Genomic DNA, 21,147 nt, shown 5'->3' on the forward strand with positions numbered 1-21,147 from the left:
TAAATTAAAGAAAATAAGTTAAAAAAAAACTTAGCAGGGCCCTCTTGTTGTATGGTAGCAACAGCCATACTCTCAGACCTGGAGTCCCGGGTTCAAATCCCACTTATGCCAGGTGTGTAATATCATCTCTGGACAGTTGGTTAGAAGAATAATTTCATGAAAAAAAATCATAGCAAGTCTGGCAGCACCTATGGAGAGAGGAATGTCTTTAGTCCAATATAACTGTTGCTGTCAGGCCTGCTTTGTGTTTTTTCTTGCATTCTGAAATCACAGTTGCCACAGTATTTAATTGTTAATTGAAACCATTAGCTATTCTGCACTCCCTCCAATTCACATGTTGAAACAAGGTCAATTAACATTTTGATATTCTAACAATCCCTTCTACTAACTCTTAAGCACAAACTTCCTTACCTTCTACAATGTACAAGGCTTTGAAAAATAAATCAACAATTGATCTATCTCATCTTCACTCACCTATTATTTACTTATCTGTGCTACTTAACTCTGTGATCAGCCTGTATTGCTCGCAAAGCAAACCTTTTCACTGTGCCTCGGTACACGTGACAATAAATTCAATTCAATTCAATTCTTGAGGCAGCTGAGTGGGAAAGATAGAACATCTCTGCAGTCACTACCCTTTAGTGAAGGAATTTCTTCTGAGAGTACTGAATCTGTGAAATTCTTTGCCACGCAGGGTTGTTGAGGCAAAGTTATTAAGTATAATTATATAGGTGCTAGCTATGAAGAGAGGTCGAGTAGGTTAGGATTGTTTTTATTAGAAAAAAGGAGATTGAGAGGGACCTGATAGAGGTCTACAAAATCATACAGACAGGATGGATAGGGATAAGCTTTTTCCCAGGGTGAGGGATTCAACAAGGGGTCACACGTTCAAGGTGAGAGGTGAAAAGTTTATGGGTTATACACGCAGAAAGTAGTTTACACAGAGGGTGGTAGGTGTCTGGAATGTGTTGCCAGCAAAGGTAGTAGAGGCAGGGTAGATTCATTTAAGGTGCGTCTGGACAGATGCACGAGTAGGTCAGGAGCAGAGAGATACAGATGCTTAGGAATTGGGCAATAAGTTTAGACAGTGGATTTGGATTGGTTCAGGCTGGGAGGGCTGAAGGGCCTGTTCCTAGGCTGTAAATTTTCTTTGTTCTATACTTAAGGCTGAGTAAAAAATAAAGGATTATGGGTTTTCGGTCAGGAATTGGAGTTGAATATGATCAGATCAATCATGATCTCATGAAATGGCAGAGCAGACCAATGGGGTGAATGGTCCACTTCTGTTCCTACATCTTATTAGATGTAGAGATAGCTCTAACCTGACCTTTGAGTGTAAGTGGCAGGTCCCAGCAACAGTTGGGCTGAACATGGTCAGTGGCAGTACTAGAGCCATAGAAATGGCCACTACCACCAGGAGGTCCTGATGTAGGATACAGATCAGCCAGCCTGGAAACCCACCAAGAGGTTTCTGACAATTTCCCCATCTAAGCAGAAGCCTGTCCATGCTGGTTATATCCCAATCCGAGCAGAAAGTAACTATTAATTTACTATCCATCTCCAGTCAGTAGGCAGCCACGCTGACGGCATACCCATTACAAGAAATGGTAACAGGAATAAACCATACGCACCATCAAGCTTTGTCTGCCATTCACTATGATCATGGCTGATCTTGACTTGCCTCCCAGTCCCGGTTTCCTCAATTCCTTGGGAGCAAAAATATTGGGGAAGATACCAAATGGTGGAACATTCACAACTCTATGGGATAAAGAATCCTGAAGATTCACAGTCCTTTGAGTGAAGAAGTTTCTCTTTGCATTCCTAAAATGACCTGCTCCTTATCTTGAGAATGTGCCCTATGCAACATACACATACAGGCCCTCAAGACTTCTCCATCATTTAATAGGATATGAGCTAACTGGATTATGACAGAAACACCACTTTCCTGCCCATCCCAAATAGCTTTTGATTCCCCAGCCAGGGGACTTACCTCCCCATCTAACTACTCAAGAGCCTGGAAATTATCCAGTGGTGAAGGGATTCATTGGCTTTCCAGTTGTGGGCATTTATTCATATCAAGACTTCAAGCACTCATCCTCCACATTTGGAAGAAAAAGAACTTTCCTCGACTTCAAAAATATGACAACTAACTACTTTCAAAAAAAGGTTGATAATTCATGCTGTGGAAACTATAAAAGTACTTCCCTCATCATTGTCAGGGAAAAAAACTTACACTTATTCTCTGGAGTCTCTTACTTGTCATTGCTAAGGGCCTTTCAGAAAAACCAACATAGTTCGCAGCCAGACAAAGCAAAGGAATATGTTGAAATCAACTCCCAGAATGCTGCATTATATCCATCAAAGCATTTGACACAATAAGTCGCAAGTTTCTGTGGTTTGTGTCTCCAAGAAATATCATAATCCCGCTTTTGCTCCATATTGATTCAAAACTGTTAAATTGCTATGTGTATATAGGACATACCGAGGCAAGACAAATCTAACCCGACCAATTAGACCCCTTCAGCCCAATCATCAGTAAAGTACGGAAGGCAGCATCGATAATGCTATCAAGCAGCACCTGCTCAACAATAAACTGCTCAGTGATGCCCATTTTGGGGTCTGCCAGGGCCATTCAATTCCTGACCTCAACTACAGTGTTGATTCAAACATGGGCAAAAGAGCTGAATTCCAGAGATGAGGTGAGAGTGGCAGTCCTTGACACCAAGGCTGCATTCGACAGAGTGTAGCATCAAGGAGACCCAGCAAAACTGGAATCAATGAGTATCAGGAGACAAACTCTCTGGTAGCTGGAGTCATACCTAACACAGAGGAAGATGGTTGTGGTTGCTGGAGGTCAGTCATCTCAGCTCCAGGACATCTCTGCAGGAGACCCTCAGGGTAGTGTTTAGGCCCAACCTTCTTGTGTTTCAACAATTTTCCCTCCATCATAAAGTCAGAACTGGGGCTGTTCACCGATGATCACAGTGTTCATTGACGACTCCGCCAATATTGAAGCAGTCATGGTCAAATGCAACAAGCTCTGGACAATGTCCAGGCTTAGGCTGACAAGTTGCAAGTAACATATGCACCATGCAAATGCCAGGCAATGACCATTTCCAATAAGAGACAATCTAACCATTGTACCTTGACAGTCAATGATATTACTATCACAGAATCCCCGTTTATCAACATCCGAAGGATTACCTCTAACCAGAAACTCAACTGGACTCATCACATAACCAGCAGCTACAAGACCAGGTCAGAGGCTAGGATATTGTGGTGAGTAACTCACCTCCTGACCCCAAAAGCCTGTCCACCATCTGCAAGGCACAAGTCAGGATCGTGATGAAATATCCCCTACTTGTCTGGATGGGTGCAATAATATTCAAGAAGCTTGACACCATCCAGGACAAAGCAGCCTGCCTGTCACCAGATCCATAATCACCCACTTCCTCCACCACTGACGCTCAGTAGTAGCCATGCATGCGATCTACAACATCCACTATAAAAATTTCCCAAACACCCTTAGACAACATGCTCCAAACACCCAACCACCTCCATTTTAGAAGGACAAGGGCAGCTGATACATGCTAACATCACCACTCGCAAATTCATCTCCAAGCCACTCACAATTCTGACTTGGAAGTGGAATCACCATTCCTTTATTGTCATTGAGTCAAAATCCTGGAATTCCTTCTTTAAGGGGATTGCGGATCAACCTACACATTGTGGACTGCAGCAGTTCAAGAAGCCATCTCATTACCACCTTCTCAAGGGCACCTCGGGACTGGCAATTAATGCTGGCCAGCCAGTGATAGCCACATCCCATGAGTGCATTAAGAAAAAGAAATTTGCCTTAATGTTGCCAAAACAAATTTTATATCAACACACACCTAGTAAGCCCAATATTCCATTTCCCATACACATTGAAGGAGACACTCTAGAATACGCTGAGCATCTCTCTCAAATGGCCACTGTTGACAAGAACTATCAGCACTGGATCAGTGCCACTAACTCAACCTTCTACAAACTACAGCAGTGGATGTTTGGCAAAGACCTCCACAAGTCAACAAAAGTTCTAGAGTAACAAGCAATTGTCGCACACTCTGGTACTACAATGAGAGAGAGAGAGAGATGGAGTGTTAATCAGCAACATATTAAAACACTAGAGCAGTTCCACCAGCAATCCTTCCATTATATTCTCTGGATTCAACTAATTAGAGGACAATCAAACAAATGACAACACACTTCCTGAAGCCAGTTACAAAGCATTCATTCAAAATGGAACAAGATTGATGAACAGTTATTTTTCAGGCAGGATTGTAGAGTTCCCAAGGGGTCAGTGCTGGAAACCTTGCTCTTCTGGATGTATATTAATAATCTAGACCTGTGTGTACAGGAAAAATTTCAAAAGTTGCAGATAGAAAACGTGGAAATATTGGGAATCATGAGATAATGTAGAATTTTGGATGCACTTAGGTTGACATAAATGTGCAACCAAGCTGTGGATGAAATTTATTGCAGAGAAGAGTGAAGTGATTCATTTTTGTGGGAAGTACGCAGACAGGCACTATAAATTAAGGATACAGTTGTAAAGGGGACATGGCTGTATATTTGCACAAATAAGTAAAAGGCAACTGGAGAGGTTGAGAATGTGGTTAATAAAGCATATAGTATTCTCGGGGTTTATTAACTGGGGCAGAATACAAAAGCAAGGGAGTTGTATTTAACTTGCATAAAACACCGGAGTATTACATCCAATTTGGACACACATTAGGAAAACATGAGAGAGGAAGCCGAAAAGGTTCTGTGAGAATAGTCCCTGCGATGAGCAATTTCAATTATATAGTCAGTCTGGAGAATATTTGGAAGGTTGTGTTGGAGAAGCCTTGGTCAGTTATTGCAGTGTTTCTTGTAGATGGCACACACTACTGCCATGAGGAAGAAAAGATATTAAATTTGATAGAAAAGTCAAAATCACAAGGGGCCTGGATAGAATAGATAGGGAGAAACTGTTCCTATTGCCGCAAGGGAGAACCAGAGACTGTATGCTTCTCCAAACTCCCGAGTGTATGTTTAAGCTAATTAGCAGAAGAAACAATGACAATATGAAGAAAAATATTTTCACTTAGTAAGTTATAATCTAGAATACATAAAGACTGTGGATGTCAGTTCGATTGAGGAATTCAAGGAAGAATTAGATCATTACCTGATAAAAAGGATGAATGTGCAGGGAGAGAGCATTCGATGAGTTGTATCAGAGAGCCAATGCAAACACTAACCATTCTGTAACTATTCTACAATTCTACTCCTGTTAAATTAACTTTGATGGACTAGACAAGACAAGACATCTGGATCATTCCTTTCTTTGTCCCAACCCTCACCACCATTCACAATGGCTCAGATACTGAAGCAGTCTGATCCTAAGTAGCAAAATCTGAATGTGTCTAGGCTTGAGTTGATAAGGGACAACAACATTAATACCACACACGTCAGACAACGACCACCAACAAGATTTAATTGTTCCTTGAAATTCTCTGAAAGTGTGTCCCCCACAAATATCCTAGAGGTTGTCATTCACCAACAGTTTAACTGGAGCAGCCATATTAATACTGTGGCTACAAGAGTAGGTTAGAGGCTAGGAATCCTCAATTTCCCTGTCCGCCATTTACAAAGCACAAGATTGCAATGGGATACTCCCTACTTGTCTGGCTGAGTGCAGCTCCAACAACACAAGAAAACTGACTTCATCCCGGGCAGAGGAGCCTGCGTGACTGGCATAGGGTATGCCATCTACAATAACTGACCAAGGCTCCTCCAACACAACCTTCCAAATCCACAATCTCCACTACCTGAAAAGGACAAGTTGAATGGGAACACAACCACCTTCAAATTCCTCTAAACTACTAACCATCCTGACTAGGAACTTTATTGCAATTCATTCACTATCTCTGGATCTAAATCCTGAAACTATTCCTAACAGCACTTAGTTGCCCCTACAACACAGGACCACACAAAGGACTGCAGTAGTTCAGGAAATTAGAAGTGGGCAATAAATCCAGGCCGAGCCAGCAACATCCACATCCCATAAATTAATAAAAGAACTGGACGGTTTGCTTTATTTAAACATTATCAGCAAAAGAACACTGTGCTCTTTGAACAGTGCCACTGGAACGTTTACATACACCTGAACACAAAGACAGAATCTAATCTGTCTAAAAAACGGCATTACCAATATTGCATTACCCACTCCTCACTGTACTGAAATGACTGCTGCAAAATCAGAATACCAAATTTCCTCAACATTCCTAATTTCCCAATGCAGAGAACAAGAATAGCTCCAAGAATAGTTGCCTGCATTCCTCTCCAAAATAGGAATGCCATCTATAGAGATGGTGCTGGACAACTTAAAATGCATAAAAGGTGGAAAAATCCCCAGATCCTGATCAGGTGCACCCTAGAACTCTGTGGGAAGCTAAGGAAGTGATTGCTGGGTCCCTTGCTGAGATATTTGGATAGCCACAGGTTAGATTAGATTAGATTAGATTAGATTCGGGAAGACTGGAGGTTGGTTAAAGTGGTGCCACTATTTGCAAAAGGTGGTAAGGAAAAGCAGGAAACTAAAGCCTGGTGAGCCTGACATCAGTGTGTGGGCAATTTGTTGGAGGGAATCCTGAGAGACAGAACTTACACGCATTTGGGGAGGCAAGAACGGATAAGGGATAGTCAACATGGCTTTGTGCATGGGAAATCATATCTCACTAACTTGATTGAGCTTTCTGAAGTAACAAAGAGGATTGATGAGGGCAGAGCAGTGGATGTGATCTAAGTGGACTTTGACAAGGTGATGCATGGTAGACTGCATGTTAGATCACATGGAATACAGAAAGAACTGGCCACTTAGATACAAAACTGGCTAGAAGGTAGGACACTGAGGGACAGAGATGGTCGAAGGTTGCTTTTCAGACTGGAAACCTGTGACCAGTGGTGTGCCCAAGGTCGGTGCTGGGTCCATTGCTTTTCATCATGTATATAAATGATTTGGATATGAACATAGGAGGTATATTTAGTAAGTTTGCAGATGACATCAAAATTGGAGGTGAAGTGGACAGCGAAGGTGGTTACCTCAGAGGACAACGGGACCTTGATCATCAGATAGACCTTTGGGTCAAGGAGTGGCAGGTGGAGTTTAATTTAGATAAATGGGAGGTGCTACATTTCGGAAAGGCAAATCAGAGCAAGACTTACATAATGGCAAGGTCCCAGGGGAGTATTGCCAGGGGAGATCTTGGAGTACAGATTCATAGTTCCTTAAAAGTGGAGTTCAGAGTATAGTGAATGCTTGACTTTATTGATCAGTGCATTGAGTATAGGAATTGGGAGGTCATGTTGTGCCTGTACAGGACATTAGTTAGGCCACTTTTGAAATAGAAGCTTGAAGGGATTCAGAAAATATTTATAAGGATGTTGCAAAGGTTGGAGGGTTTGAGCTAAATAGGGTCAATGGAAGCTGAATAGGCTGGGACTATTTTGTCTGGAGCATCAGAGGTTGAGGGTAAACATTATAGAGGTTTATAAAATCATGAGGCGTGGATAGGCTAAATAGACAGGGTCTTTTCACCAGGAGCAAGTCCAAAACTAGACAGCATAGGTTTAAGGTGAGAGGGGGAAAAAAAAAAAGAGGGGCAACTTTTTCACGCAGAGCATGGCGCATGTATGAAATAAGCTGCCAGAGAAGGTCAGAGGTTAGTACAATTACTACATGAAAGCATCTGGATGGATTTAGAGGGATATCGTCCAAATAATGGCAAATGGGCTAGATTAATTTAGGATATCTAGTCGACATGGACGAGTTGGATCAAAGAGCTGTACAGCTCTATGACCAGTGTTTGGCCAGGAGGCTGAATGAAACCATTTGCCAACTGAAACAGCAAATTCAGTTTAAAATTCTCAATCCTTTGGTACATTGTGGATATAGAAGCTATTTGTAAGATCTATCCAATTCAGTTTGGAGCTGCTGCTCTTTCCCCATTTTCTGCAAATTCATCCTCCACAAATACAGATCCAAATGTCTTAAAGTTTTCATTAGTGTTCATGGAATCTGCTTCCAATGGGTAGTGACCTTTCTGAACTTAAGACCTTCTGATGAAATTTCTTGTTTCCCTCAAATTCTTTTGGCAATTATTTTAAAATCTGAGACACTTGGTTTTACATTCTATCCTTTGAGAATCCATACAGTTAAGAGTGCTGCTTTCCTGAGACAGGGTCACATCTGTTAATTGCACACACTGATCAGAAGAAGCCCACGTAGCGCACCTCTTCACACTCAACAAAGCATCTTCAACTCTGCTCAGAAGCACAGCCGCAAGCAGCAATTACTCTCATAACTGCCACTTTAAAAGCATTCCACCAGATATTCACATTCATCCAAACATTTCTTCACCCAAAAATAACCTGCAATATATAGACTATGCTTAACACTCTGCATTGTTTGATATGTTAATATAACAAGAACTAGGCCAAGACAGGTGCAATGCACATTAGAAGCAATAAGTTGCTCTCTGCAAAACTCAGCAGGACCATTGCAGTTTCTCTGGATTGTATGTTAAAGCCCCAATTCTATCTGCTGCATATTAAACAGATTCACTGTCACCATTCTGTACAAAATTAATAGATATCCCTATGGACAGAAAATCCTGGTTAAAGATCAGGCTATTACAACCCCAATTCACACCCTCTTTTCCTCAGTGGTCAGAGTATTGAGTGCAAGGGGTTGGGAGGTCATGTTACAGCTGTACAGGACATTGGCTAGGCCACTGTTGGAATATTGCGCAATTCTGGTCTCCTTTCTATCGGAAACTTGAAAGGGTTCAGAAAAGATTTACAAGAATATTGCCAGGATTGGAAGATTTGAGCTATAGGGAGAGGTTGAATAGGCTAGAGCTGTTTTCCCTGGAGTGTCAGAGGCTGAGGGGTGACCTTATAGAGGTTTCTAAAATCATGAGGGGCATGGATAGGGTAAATAGACAAATCTCTTCACTGGGGTGGGTGAGTCCAGAACCAGGAGGTATAGGTTTAGGGTGTGAGGGGAATATATAAAAGACCTAAGGGGCAACATTTTCACAGAGGGTGATGCGTGTATGGAATGAGCTGTCAGAGGAAGTGGTGGAGGCTGGTACAATCGCAACATTTAAGAGGCATTTGGATGGGTATATGAATAGGAAGTGTTTGGAGGGAAATGGGCCGGGTGCTGGCAGGTGGGACTAGATTGGGTTGAGATATCTGGTCAGCATGGACGAGTTGGATTGAAGGGTCTGTTTCCATGCTGTATATCTTTATGACTCAGTCAGTGACCACACTGTATTACAGTGCCCGATTAGGTACTCTTTATCACAGTTCACAACCATGCTTCCTTCCTGTGTCTGCCTCAATCCTGGAGGGGATTGAGGCAGGTTTAGAGATCCTATATTTCAGTTCTTACGGGTATCTGTCGCAGGCTTCTGGTCAAAGTTCACATAATTGCAACTGTAACCAAAAGAAATCTATTTTGCAAACATCTGTCATGCTGTTGAGCCAAAGCACAGTGCTCACCTTCAGTTCAGGGGCTCAATAATCAATATGAACTAAGAACAAACATGCAGTGTTTGGGGTCACATGCTTGAAATAACCAACCTGACCTCTGCCTTGCTGAGCATGCAGTTTTAGCACTTCATTCAATGAATCAATGTCTAGACTATCTGGTTTCTCTGTATTCTTTCATGGGATTTGGGCACTGGCAAACCCTAACTGAATTTGAACAGAGTTGCTTACCAGGTCAAGTGTTGTCAAGTATGGATTCGCTGTTCTCCCATCTGCTTTTGATGAAATCAGTGTGATGAGGATTTGGTACAAAGATATACAAGTGCCAACTTGGTGAAGTTGGGGATTTCTAAGTTTTGCTCTGACAATAACTTAGATGAGCAGACAGACTCAAAATTTAGAAAGTTGAAATTGCATGCCAGAGAAATGGGCTAACAAGTCTTTTATCCCTCCACCCATAAAACCAACTTTTGTTGTTTATTTAATTCAGTCTGATGTTTTAACTACAACCACATATTGGTAGCTCATAGCTATTTATTTGTGATTAGAATTTACGCACTTGCAATAAAGAATAGTTCTTGTTACATGCAGAAGCCCAGTCAGTGTTTTGATATCATGGTTTAACAGACAGGTAAAATCAGGGATGTTTTGCATGCTTTGATTAAATCATTAACTTGTGATGACCCTGGAAATAGTTTGTTGACTTTCCCAAAGAGGGTGATAACAGTAGTAACAGTCACTTGGAGGAGTGCAACGAGTCTATGGAGCAAAGTTACAGCAAAAGACAGGCAATGAGAAAAATAAAACTCAACTTCAAATGTGAAAACTTCTGGAGGGTCTTCCAGGGAGATGTTGCTGATTTTTTTTTTGCCTTTATTCTTTCATAGGATCACTGTCAAGGTCAGCATTTGCTATTTTGACACTGCTTGATTCTCTTTAATTTGGTAGCCCATTTCAGAAGGCAGTTAAGAGTGAACTACATTGCTGAGGATTTGAAGTCACTTATAGGCCAGACCAAGTAAATGCAGCAGATTTTATTCCCTAAAGTGACAAAGGTTAGACAAGATTTTACTTCCATCTATCATGATGGGATTTGAATCCAAGTCACTGGAATATTAGCAGAGGCATATGGATTACTACTCCCAATGACAATATCCCACTTCACCCAATGAATTTTAGGGTATTTAATGGAGAATAAATGGGTTTTAAATGCTGCAAAGTCAAAGGCAGTCTGGAGTGTGACAATGCATTAGGTTTTACCATTCTGTGGAAGGAGATTTGATCCTGATGTACACTGGTTCACTGCAGATAGCAGCTGTGTAACACAATCTCAAAGGCAGCTAGATAACTAAACTGAAAAAGTGTTCAAATGTTATTTACCCGACAATACCAGGCTGCCAGAATGGAACAAAGACATTTTGTCCAGTACAGAACTAAGCCATGCATTTGAGACCAGCCAACCACGACAGCGTAATTTGCGAACTGCTGTAATCATTTTTCACAACCAAAATACTTTAGAGTCAAAAAACGAGTAACATCTAGTCACTGCTGTAGGAAACAATGGCCAGATATGCACAGTGGCAAAGTAAGATCCCATAACCAGCAACATTTTATTCACAAGATAACCTGCTGCTTTGAAGAGGTGTTTAGTTTTCCCTGGTGTGACATGTTCAGCCCTGGTCTAAAGTTACAAAGTGGTATTGTAGGATCACTTACGGTCAGATGGGATAGGGGGATTGGAGAGACAGGAATTCAGCTTTCCATCTCAGCCAAAAGACAGCAAACTCCCTTGACAGTGCTGTGTTCTTTCGCCACTGTACTGGAAGTAGTATCAGCTGCATCATTTGGCACTTTAGTGAGTTTTGAACCTATGGCCTTCTGACAAGGCAGGCATGCTATACACTGAGCACAGCTGACTTTTGGTTTCAGTAATATCCACTGACTGAAAAGGGATTGTTCTCAGGGGAACTGTGAAAGCTGCATGTAGAAACTACTATTTGATAACAGTTATTCTGGGATAAATGGTTGGTACGTGACCTCTGTCCCAACGAGAGATTGTCATTGACTACTGTGATATGGTTAAATAGGTTAAGACTATGACGTTTCTACAATCTTTACATTTCTCATGTTTGGAAACCTCCACTGCTGCCAATAATGAGGCCCCTGCATTCACTAGTTCCAAGAACTGAGTCTGAAATCCCCTGACACTGAGAAAATACTATGTAGTATCTAAATGCCTTTGCTGGGAAGAGATTAGGACCAGCACAGCTGGTATTAGTGATTGCAAAGTAAGCTGAGGAAAAGCAGGTAGCTTTCAGGGAGGAATGATCATTCAGATTTTGACTTTTTGGTGGGGGTGCCTGCAGCAGCAATCTCCAACAAATGCCAGACTGTTAAATTTGCAGTGTTTAGGAAAGAGAAAGGGAATAGTCATCATGAAGGCCTGATTCTCCTCACTACCCTCCTGATTCAGGGAGCAGGATATTTCAAATATACCTGTCTAGATCATTACATTCCATTCAGCGTGAATGAAATTTTCAAGCTGTCACCTAGAACAACAGATTTTGTTATAACTGTGCCTCAAATCTTTGCACATTCCCTGTTAGAACCTAACTGTGTGGATATCACAAGAGGACAAATAGACTGAGTTCTAATGGCCACTACAGCTGAATAGTCCTATCAGCATGGAAGAAAGTTAGGAAAAACAAAATATTAAAATACACTGTACTATGAAATGAACTGAACTGACTTAGAATCAGCTTTGCTCACCTGCTAGAGTGTAGTCCATGTCAAATCCAAAACATTTAATCTTCTCCATTGCCAAACTGCGGTTTACAAACACTCTGAAAAGAAGGAAAAACAAGTTCATTGCCACAAGGAAAAATGAAAGAAAACGTAAGGCGGAAAATACATATAAATAGTCAGCATAATCGAAAAGCAATGAGAGAATGCCAGAAAGTTGGGGGGGGGGGGGGGGGAAGAGAGAGAGAAAAGAGAGAAGAAAGCACAGTAGTTCTGATTACCTAACCTTTCCCTGAGACAAGGTCAAAGCTAAAATGTCAGGAACATGAAACAAGGTTGTTATAGATTAAAGGTTTATGCACTTTGAAAATAGGATTCTTGATTCGGCAAAAATACTGTTTGATAACCTTCCATTAAAATAATTGCTTGATGTTACAGAACATTGTTATAAGAAAAAGTCGAAGTTTTTTTGCCTTGCACTCATCAGGACTTGGGGCCTTGATTCTAAAATCTTAGGAAACAAACAGATGGTATAAAAATATGGTCCCAATTGGTTGGACCATGGTTTGCGAGGCGATACAACAGGAACTAATAATTATCAATATTAGTAGAAATTAAACTCTAACCAGGCAAGTATATCAATTCATCAGGGCTTTGTCATGGAGAATGCAGCAGGAATTGACAATCGTTTTTATCCTTTCCTCAAAGAAAAAAGCTGCAATATATGGGCAAATTCCTTTCACCAATAAAGGAAATGAGTAATGCAGGTGAACATACATAACCTCTACCACTTACAAATTGATTCAGCGATAGCCTGACTACTCATATTAAATTGGAGGAGAAAGTGAGGACTGCAGATGCTGGAGATTAGAGCTGAAAATGTGTTGCTGGAAAAGCACAGCAGGTCAGGCAGCATCCAAGGAACAGGTGAATCGACGTTTCCTGAAGAAGGGCTTATGCCCGAAACGTCAATTCTCCTGTTCCTTGGATGCTGCCTGACCTGCTACTCATATTAAATTGCCTTCTGGTGTAATCCTTAACAGAGTTGGGATTATTTGGTATATGCTGCTCTTTCGCAGAATCATACCTCATGTTGGACAAAGTTGCAAACAAGGATTGGTTCAACAGTCAGCATGCTGGATTTCAATAAAACTAAATTTAAAACATTCAGTTAACCTTGCAGTGAGATTAATTTATGTTTGCTGGAAACTACATATATTCATACACAGGATCCTTTGCTTTGTAAGAAAAAAAATAATCTGTTCATACTCAAATTTTTCATTCGGGAAAGTTTTATGAAAACTACTGTCCCCTCCCTCCTTTCCCCATCACCAAATACTGACCAGTCTCTCTACTTGGTCCAAGTTAAACCGGCTAACTATAACTGACAGTTAATATTTCCTGCCACACCCTTATGCCAACCATGTCAAACTAATCCGCACCTTCTTCTCAATCCATATAAATTACAGTACCCTTTCAAAGTTTGGTTTCTTGCCTCTCAGTCCTCATGAACACAAGACAAAAATACATCCACTTGGTATTTCTTTACAACAAACTTTCACTTACTATTACTGATCAGGGATTGCTGTTTTTCCTAAAGAGCTATAGATACAGGGAAACCAGAAACTGAACTACCCATGAAAATGTTTCAACACGTTTCAGTTGAACTGTGCAGACTGGTAGAGGTTTAATTAAAAATTCAAAATTATTAGAAGTCCCTCAAATTTGACACAGAACTTATGACTATAGATTCTAAATTGTTAAGGACCCAGCTCCTATCCCTGTGGCACTATGATAGTTACAGATTCCAAACCCAAACATGACTCATTTAACCTGGTTTCCTCTTTGCTAACCAATCCTCTATTTGTACTATTATTTTACAGCTTCACTAAGACCTCCTATTATCAATAATATCAAAGATTCCTACACAATGAAATTTTAAAATCAATGCCCCACACTTACAGATTAGTCAAACATGATTTCCCTTTCAGAGAACCTTGTTGGCTCTGACTGACTACATTAAGACTTTCTGCTATAACTACATTAATGGTAGATTTCAGCACTGTCCCTATAACAAATGTTCTTTGAATTTGCCTGTGATTTTCTACATTCAAACATTTTTGCATAAGGAATTAACTTTACTATTTTCCAATCTGATGGGATTTATGTAGAATCTAGGTAAGTTACAACAAATGTCATCTTCACAGCCACTTGTTTTAAGACCCTAGGATGCAAACCAACATTTCTCTAAACATTTCCTCAATACCCTTACCCTGGTGATTACAATTGGCTTGAATTCCTCCCTTTCTTTCACCTCTTGATTTATGAGTATTTCTGGGATGCTGTGTTTTCTACAGTGAACCCTGATGAAATATTTAATCTGCACAGGTCAATGTGGCACTAGGCATTAGCATCATCTGCAAAGATAATGAGAGGGTGGCGCAGACTTTATTTGGCCAACATCAGATATCTGACTGGAAAATTTAATTCCTTTTTATATAACCAGCTCACAAATCCAAGTGAAACTTGGCTTTATGTTCCCAGACAGGGACTAATTCAGATGATGTATAATGCAGAAGCCAAAGGGATTGCATGGCCTATTTCTACTACAAATCCCCAGGAACAGTTTGCAAATTTAAATTCAGATGAAAAGGTCCAAAACACGGGTTTATCAGGTGTTTGACTTTACAAAGGATTAACTAAATTGCATACCAATCACAAATAAAGCCGAACTCACTTCACAACTTTACAAACTGCACTTCTGAAATTTCTGAAGTTTGCTCATTTTTGATAAAATTCTGATGGGCATGTTATAACATGTAATTAGAACCAAGAAGTTTCAAGATTCTGCTGAAGATTCACAACCTGAAACATTAATTCTGTTTGTGTGTGTGTACTTCCAGCATTTCCTGCATTCAGTTTCAGAATTTTCTTCTGTGATGTGGGGAAATGTGGAAAATTGTATGTGGATAAATAACTGTTCTCAGACAGGATTCCAGTAGCAGTGTTACAAATTGCCCAATCCACAGGGCAGAAAGGGGCAAGGGATCCACATCACTACTCAGTAAACCATGTAAGCCAGTGAATTCATGCATGTTAGAAAGACCACTTGGTTGTGGTGTCCTCCACATGGTATTCAGATTCACCACAGTTTCCAGCAGTCATGCCCTTATCAGAGAGGGAATTATGGGTGAATAACAATGCATTTTCATATCAACTCAAAGATTTGTCCCTCTTATATCACAAATCAAGCTATTTACCTTTAAACATCCAGATTTAAACCTGTTCAACCTCAGCAATAACACGTTCAGATTCAAGCAGCTCGTTAAATGGCTGACTGCAATCTGATACAAACATACCTGACCATGCATATTCTCCTTGTTCAAAGTTGATTTAGTCCAGATCACATTCAAGGGCCAAGCTGTTTAGCAATCTCAATACTGACTTGAGAAAATAATAAGCAGCCGATAGACTTTAATGTGTTGTTTCATCTCTCAGGATATTGACAGCCCGAACTTATGTCAGAATGTTGTTAAATGCAGCCCAGAGCTTTAAACTGATATATTGCTTAAAGCCCACATACTCTGCAATACCCTTCTTGTGCCTAGCTGGCTATATTGTTTAATTTTACATATACTTTTAAAATGTGCTTAGTCTAGCTTGAAACCTTAATTATGTGCAACTAACTCTACAAGACAGCAAAATACCTAGTGCTAACTATCTGGATAAGCTTTCTCAACTGCCCCATGCCTCTCAGTTAGTTGCATTTCCTCAATATCTAGACCCTTGAGTAAACCCTTCAAGTGTAAAATTCACTGCTACATACCGGTGGTAAGCCTCACGTCGGTATTTCTTCATGTTGCTAGCATCCATGGTCCCAGAAAGGTCAGCATTGAGTTTCTCACTCCACGAGCACATACTTGCTTCAGTAATCTGAGTGAGGAGAGTGACAAAACGTCAATCCATAGCAGAAATACTACCAAATGTTTCAGGTCTAACTCCATGGAGTAAACTTGAGCATCAGCTGGCATTGAAGGAAGTAATGCTTCTGCAATCTTTATAAAAGCTTAACCCAGTGACAAAGGTCACTATTGAACACAGTCTCCAGTATAAAACATCTACCTTCTGAAAACTCGCTAGCTACCTCCCCTTTAAAAGGCAGCAAGTGTTTCACTTTGAGGATAACTTTTCAGGTTATTGGAAATATAAACAACGTTCAGATGAGCTAAGACATAGGAGCAGAGGTAGGCCATATTGCTCAAGTCTGCCTCGACATTCAATGAGATTATGGCTCCCACATTTCCTCTAAAGCCTTCAATTTTCTTAGGGATTAAGACTCTGTCCATTTCAGCCAAACAGATCAGTGTCACGTACGTTAGTCAGCTTTTATTTCATGAAACATAGATGTTGGGTGGGCAAACAATTATTGCCCATCACTAATTGCACTAGAAAAGGTGGTATGCTATCTTCTTGAACCACTGCAGTCCATTTGGGATAAGAAGGTGGAAGCAGCAGAGAGCTATGCTCAGTGCAGTTAGGAAAGGAGTTCCAAGACAGAGAAGGGCAAAAGAGTTCTCAAACTGTATTCAGGTAAATAGTCTACACAGTAGGTTTATAAAGGAGACATAGCTGCAATCAGTGTGCACCAGGTTGGATGCACAGTTGAGATCAAAGTGCAGTAGGTTCCATTCATCGGAATTGTTTTAATAGTACATTCAGTTAAAAAGCCAGTAGTCTACCCCTAAAACCTATACCCTCAGAGTTCTGACCATTTGCCAGTTATTTCCTGCCCCTCTTTTCAGGTGCAGGAGCACCTGAAACTAGCAAGAGAAGAATGACTTGGCCAAACAAAGGTACTCACTAATTATAAGCAGCAATTAGAAAAAGTGTATTTGAGAAACATCAAGGAATTTCTCTTTCCGTTATATTCATTGCCTGGAAAAAAAGCATAAATTCATACAAAATGGCATCAGATCAGAAAGACTAGTAAAAGAATCCAAATGAATCACTTGAAAATTCACAAAAATAAACTAGACTGACACATAAAATACTTCTGATAAATGACCAGCTAATTATGTTTTGGTGTCGGCTAAGATACCAAGAGAACTCCCTGTTTAAATAATGTCCTGGATCTTCAATATCCACCAGAACAAGCAGTTGGTGACTCCATTTAAAGCAAAGTTATTTCTTCAGTCCTGGTCTGTAGCATAAATCAAATCAAATCTTGGGACAAGTTGAAATGGAATAACATTTTGATTTAGCTGATAGCCAAATGTAGTGTTAGTTGATGACAATCCGTTTTAACTCAAATCAGTACTAGCATTAACCATTTGTTTCCTTGCCAGGACACAAGAGAAACTCACTACTCACCTTTGAATAATGTCAATGGATCTTAAGTATTCACTGGAACTGATCAATGGGTTTCAGCATCTCATCTGAAAAAACAGCAGCTCACTCAAATGCCCTACTTTGTCTGCTAAAGCCTTGTACCAGGCTTGCATTCATAGCCTTCAGAAAAAGAGAGGCCAAATGGTCATTTGTATAACACTGAATAGCTTCATACAGTAAAAACCACATCTAGTGTACATATAAATGCTAGGAAAGCATTTATTCCCATTGTTAATTGCCGAATCACATCGCTGTGGGTCTGGAATCACACATAGGCCAGACAAGGCTAGGCTGGCAGTTTCCTTCCCAAAAGGAGAGTAGTGAACCAGATGGGTTTTTCTGACAAACAACAATGGATTTGTAGTTATTATTAGACCCATAATTTCAAACTTTATTGAATTCAAATTCCACCATCTGCTGTCAGGGTATTCGAACCCAGGTTCCCAGAACATTGGCTGCCTCTCTGAAACAACAATCCTGCAATAATCCCACACATCTAGATTATCTATGAACATCAGCACCCAAAGCAGCTTGCACACAACATGATACAATATTAAATATCCAGATATTTAATTACATGTCTCCCAATGGCTCAAATATCAGCTTCTCATCAAACACGGGCTCAATGTACTCACTCATATTACCAATTTCTATTAAACTGTCAACAGATCGTTCCCCACTAAGATGCATGGTCTCCAGAACACATCCTTCACTCACAACACAAGCTTGGCACAAATGTTCAATGAGAATTGGCAGGTACAGTTGGTTGTGTATGTAAGGTTAACTGCAATATTCTGCCCTGCCTTCCGTTCAACTACAGAATACCATGAGTGTTTTTTTCCTGCCTGCTCTTGTCACTCTGTTAAAACTCAAAATAAAAGGGACAGTGGAAAATAATACAAAATGATTGAGTGACAGGAAACAGGTGTATGGTTGTTTTTTGGGCTGAAGATAGAATTATAGTGCAGGTCCCTAGATGTCAATATTGTGACTCTGGCTTTTCTTGATGTATATTAAATAATCTAGACCTTCATGTACATAGTACAATTTACAATTTGTGGACAACAAGTATCCTGAATAATGAGAAGGATAGTATAGATTTTCAAAAGGACAGACAGGATGGTGGAATGGACAGACAAGTGGCAGCTGAAATTGACTGCAGAAAAGTGGGAAGAGAATAATTTTGGAAGGAAGGACATAAAGAGATAATAAACAGTAAAGGGCACCATTATAAAAGGGATGCAGAGGCAGAGGAACCTAGGTGTAGATGTGCATAAGTCATTTGAAAATGGCCAGACAGGTTGAGACATCAGTTAATAAAGCTTACATCATCTTAGGCTTTATCAATTGGAATACAGAGTACAAAAGCAAGGGAATGATGCTAAACTTTTATAAAACATCGGTGCGATCTAAACCAAAGCAATTATGGCCAGCCCCGAGCATCACACATTAGGAAGGGTGTGACAGCCTGAGACAGAGTACAAAAATGATTCAAAAGGAATGGTTACAGAGATAAGAAGTTTCAGGTATAGAGATAAATTGGAGAGTTGTACGCGGGTTAAAAATGAAGTGCTAAAAAGAAACTCAGCAGATCTGGCCATATCTGTGGAGACAGGAGTAGCGTTAATGCTTAGAGTCCAATATGACTCTTCTTCTTAGTAGAGAAGACACTTGATAGAGATATTCAAAATAACAAATATAAAAGGGAGAAAATGTTCTCATTGATGCAAGATCCAGAATCAGAGATCAAAGATTTGAGGTAATTGGCAAGGAAGCAATGAAGACACCAGGAAAAAAAGGTTTTCAGTGAGTGGTAAGGGCTTAGAACATGTGGCCTAAAAGTAGAGACAACATGAATGAAGACTTTCAAAAATAAATTGAAATCATTACCTGAAAAAGAAAAAAAAACTGTAGGGCAATGGGTAAAAGGCAGAGTGGAGACATGAGCGAAATTGCTCCTTCTAAAAATATGTTGAGTCATGGCAATCACTCATTAACAAGTGTGACTGTCCACCTTTTTATTCTAATTTCCACTAATCCCACATCACCAGTCTTGTGTTCTGTCAATCCTTGCATGGCTGATGAGGCTGTGAACACAGCCATGACAAGCTGAATGGCCTCCTTTAAACGTAACCATTCCATGAACAATACAAAGCCTGGTTAGTGTCTGAACTGGAAGGCCTTGGAGAAAGTGCAATGTTATCATACCAGAATGATTGCTAGAGTCCAGGAGTTAAATTATGTATCACACAAACCAGGATTGTACTCCCTGGAAGTTAGAATAGAAGTTAGGTAGGCATTGATCAAAGTTCAAATTATTAATATAAACAGATACGGCAAAAGAGGAGAAATTTCTTGCACCAACTGGGGAGTCTAGGAGCATGGGCAGAGCTTAAAAATTAGAGACTGAACTTGGAGTGAAATTAGAAAACTTTTATACGCCAAAAGGTGGTAGAAGTTTGGAACTCTCCTCCACAAATGGCAATTGATTCAAGATCAAAATTAACTTTAAAGAGATTGAAAAATTTGCTAACGGGACAAAGGCGGAAAGATATGGTATGACTCCATTTTTCAGGCTTGAATGGCCAAACAGTTTCCTTTTGTTTCTATGTTGCTACAAGAATCCCCTTACAAGATGGCTCCCAAGCAAAAGCTGAAGGTAAACTACTTCAGGTCATTGCCAAAAGGCCAATAGTAAACTGCTATCACACAGCAAAGGACAGAGGATAATGATAAAATAAACCAGAAAATCTATTTGCACAAATCAGCCAGTAGGCTATTTGAAGGCATCAATCTCATTTGTGACAGAACAAACAGAGGGGTCAGGAAAACTAGTTATTTATTAATGTATCATAGTGGGTTGTCAGAAATCTGCAACATTGGAGCCAGGGAAAAGAAGAATTGATTATTGCAGCTGCAGAAATTTTTCTAGAACAAAAAGAATTGAAGGATTCCCTTATGGAGACCATTAAAATTAAGCAAGAGTTTGATAGGATAGTTCAATAAAAGATGGTTCCACTTAAGGAGGGAATGAAAATTAGCTGACATTAATAGCCATGCTTATTTTAAAAGAAAGAATCTGAATTTTACAAGAGAGTGGTAAGAATGTGGAACCACCACCACAGTATGAAAGAGGAAGTAAATCAAATTAAGAAAGGAATAGAAAGATGCACTTCTTTTAGGCATACAACCTTCTGCAATAGTATTCCTCAGATTCCTAATTTAATCACGTCAATTGCTGTGATCAAAGCTCTGAAATTCCCTCCACTGTGCTGTACTTCAAGATGTTGTTAAAAACACATTTGAACAAACTTTTATAGTTACCTGGCCTAATATTGCCTTTTGTGGTTTGGAAACCAATTTTGTGTGATAACTCATGATGCACTTTGGGTAATTTTATTGCAAGAAAAGGCACAATTAAAAATACATGTCAGAATT

General features: G+C 40.0%; 1 protein-coding gene across 3 annotated transcripts in view; it reads right to left on the bottom strand.

The window, feature by feature from the left end:
- nt5c2a (5'-nucleotidase, cytosolic IIa) overlaps window positions 1–21,147 on the bottom strand; it is a 78,610-nt gene that overhangs the window by 45,290 nt on the left and 12,173 nt on the right. Inside the window, exons 1-4 of one of the 3 annotated variants that reach the window (XM_087998817.1) lie at window positions 17,692–17,706; window positions 17,183–17,256; window positions 16,148–16,254; window positions 12,349–12,422 (exon numbers count right to left, since the gene is read on the bottom strand). In XM_087998817.1, the coding sequence (XP_087854943.1) occupies window positions 12,349–12,422; window positions 16,148–16,239 (166 nt within the window). In that variant the 5' untranslated portion in view covers window positions 16,240–16,254; window positions 17,183–17,256; window positions 17,692–17,706. Of the gene's footprint in view, window positions 1–12,348; window positions 12,423–16,147; window positions 16,255–17,182; window positions 17,257–17,691; window positions 17,707–21,147 lie in introns of those variants that run through there. The other 2 variants (XM_043712882.2, XM_043712881.2) reach the window with 2 other exon arrangements.

Source organism: Chiloscyllium plagiosum, unplaced genomic scaffold, assembly GCF_037043375.1.
Source record: "Chiloscyllium plagiosum isolate Xiang-an unplaced genomic scaffold, Cpla_swu_hap1 HiC_scaffold_22, whole genome shotgun sequence".
NCBI classification, from domain to species: Eukaryota; Metazoa; Chordata; class Chondrichthyes; order Orectolobiformes; family Hemiscylliidae; genus Chiloscyllium; species Chiloscyllium plagiosum.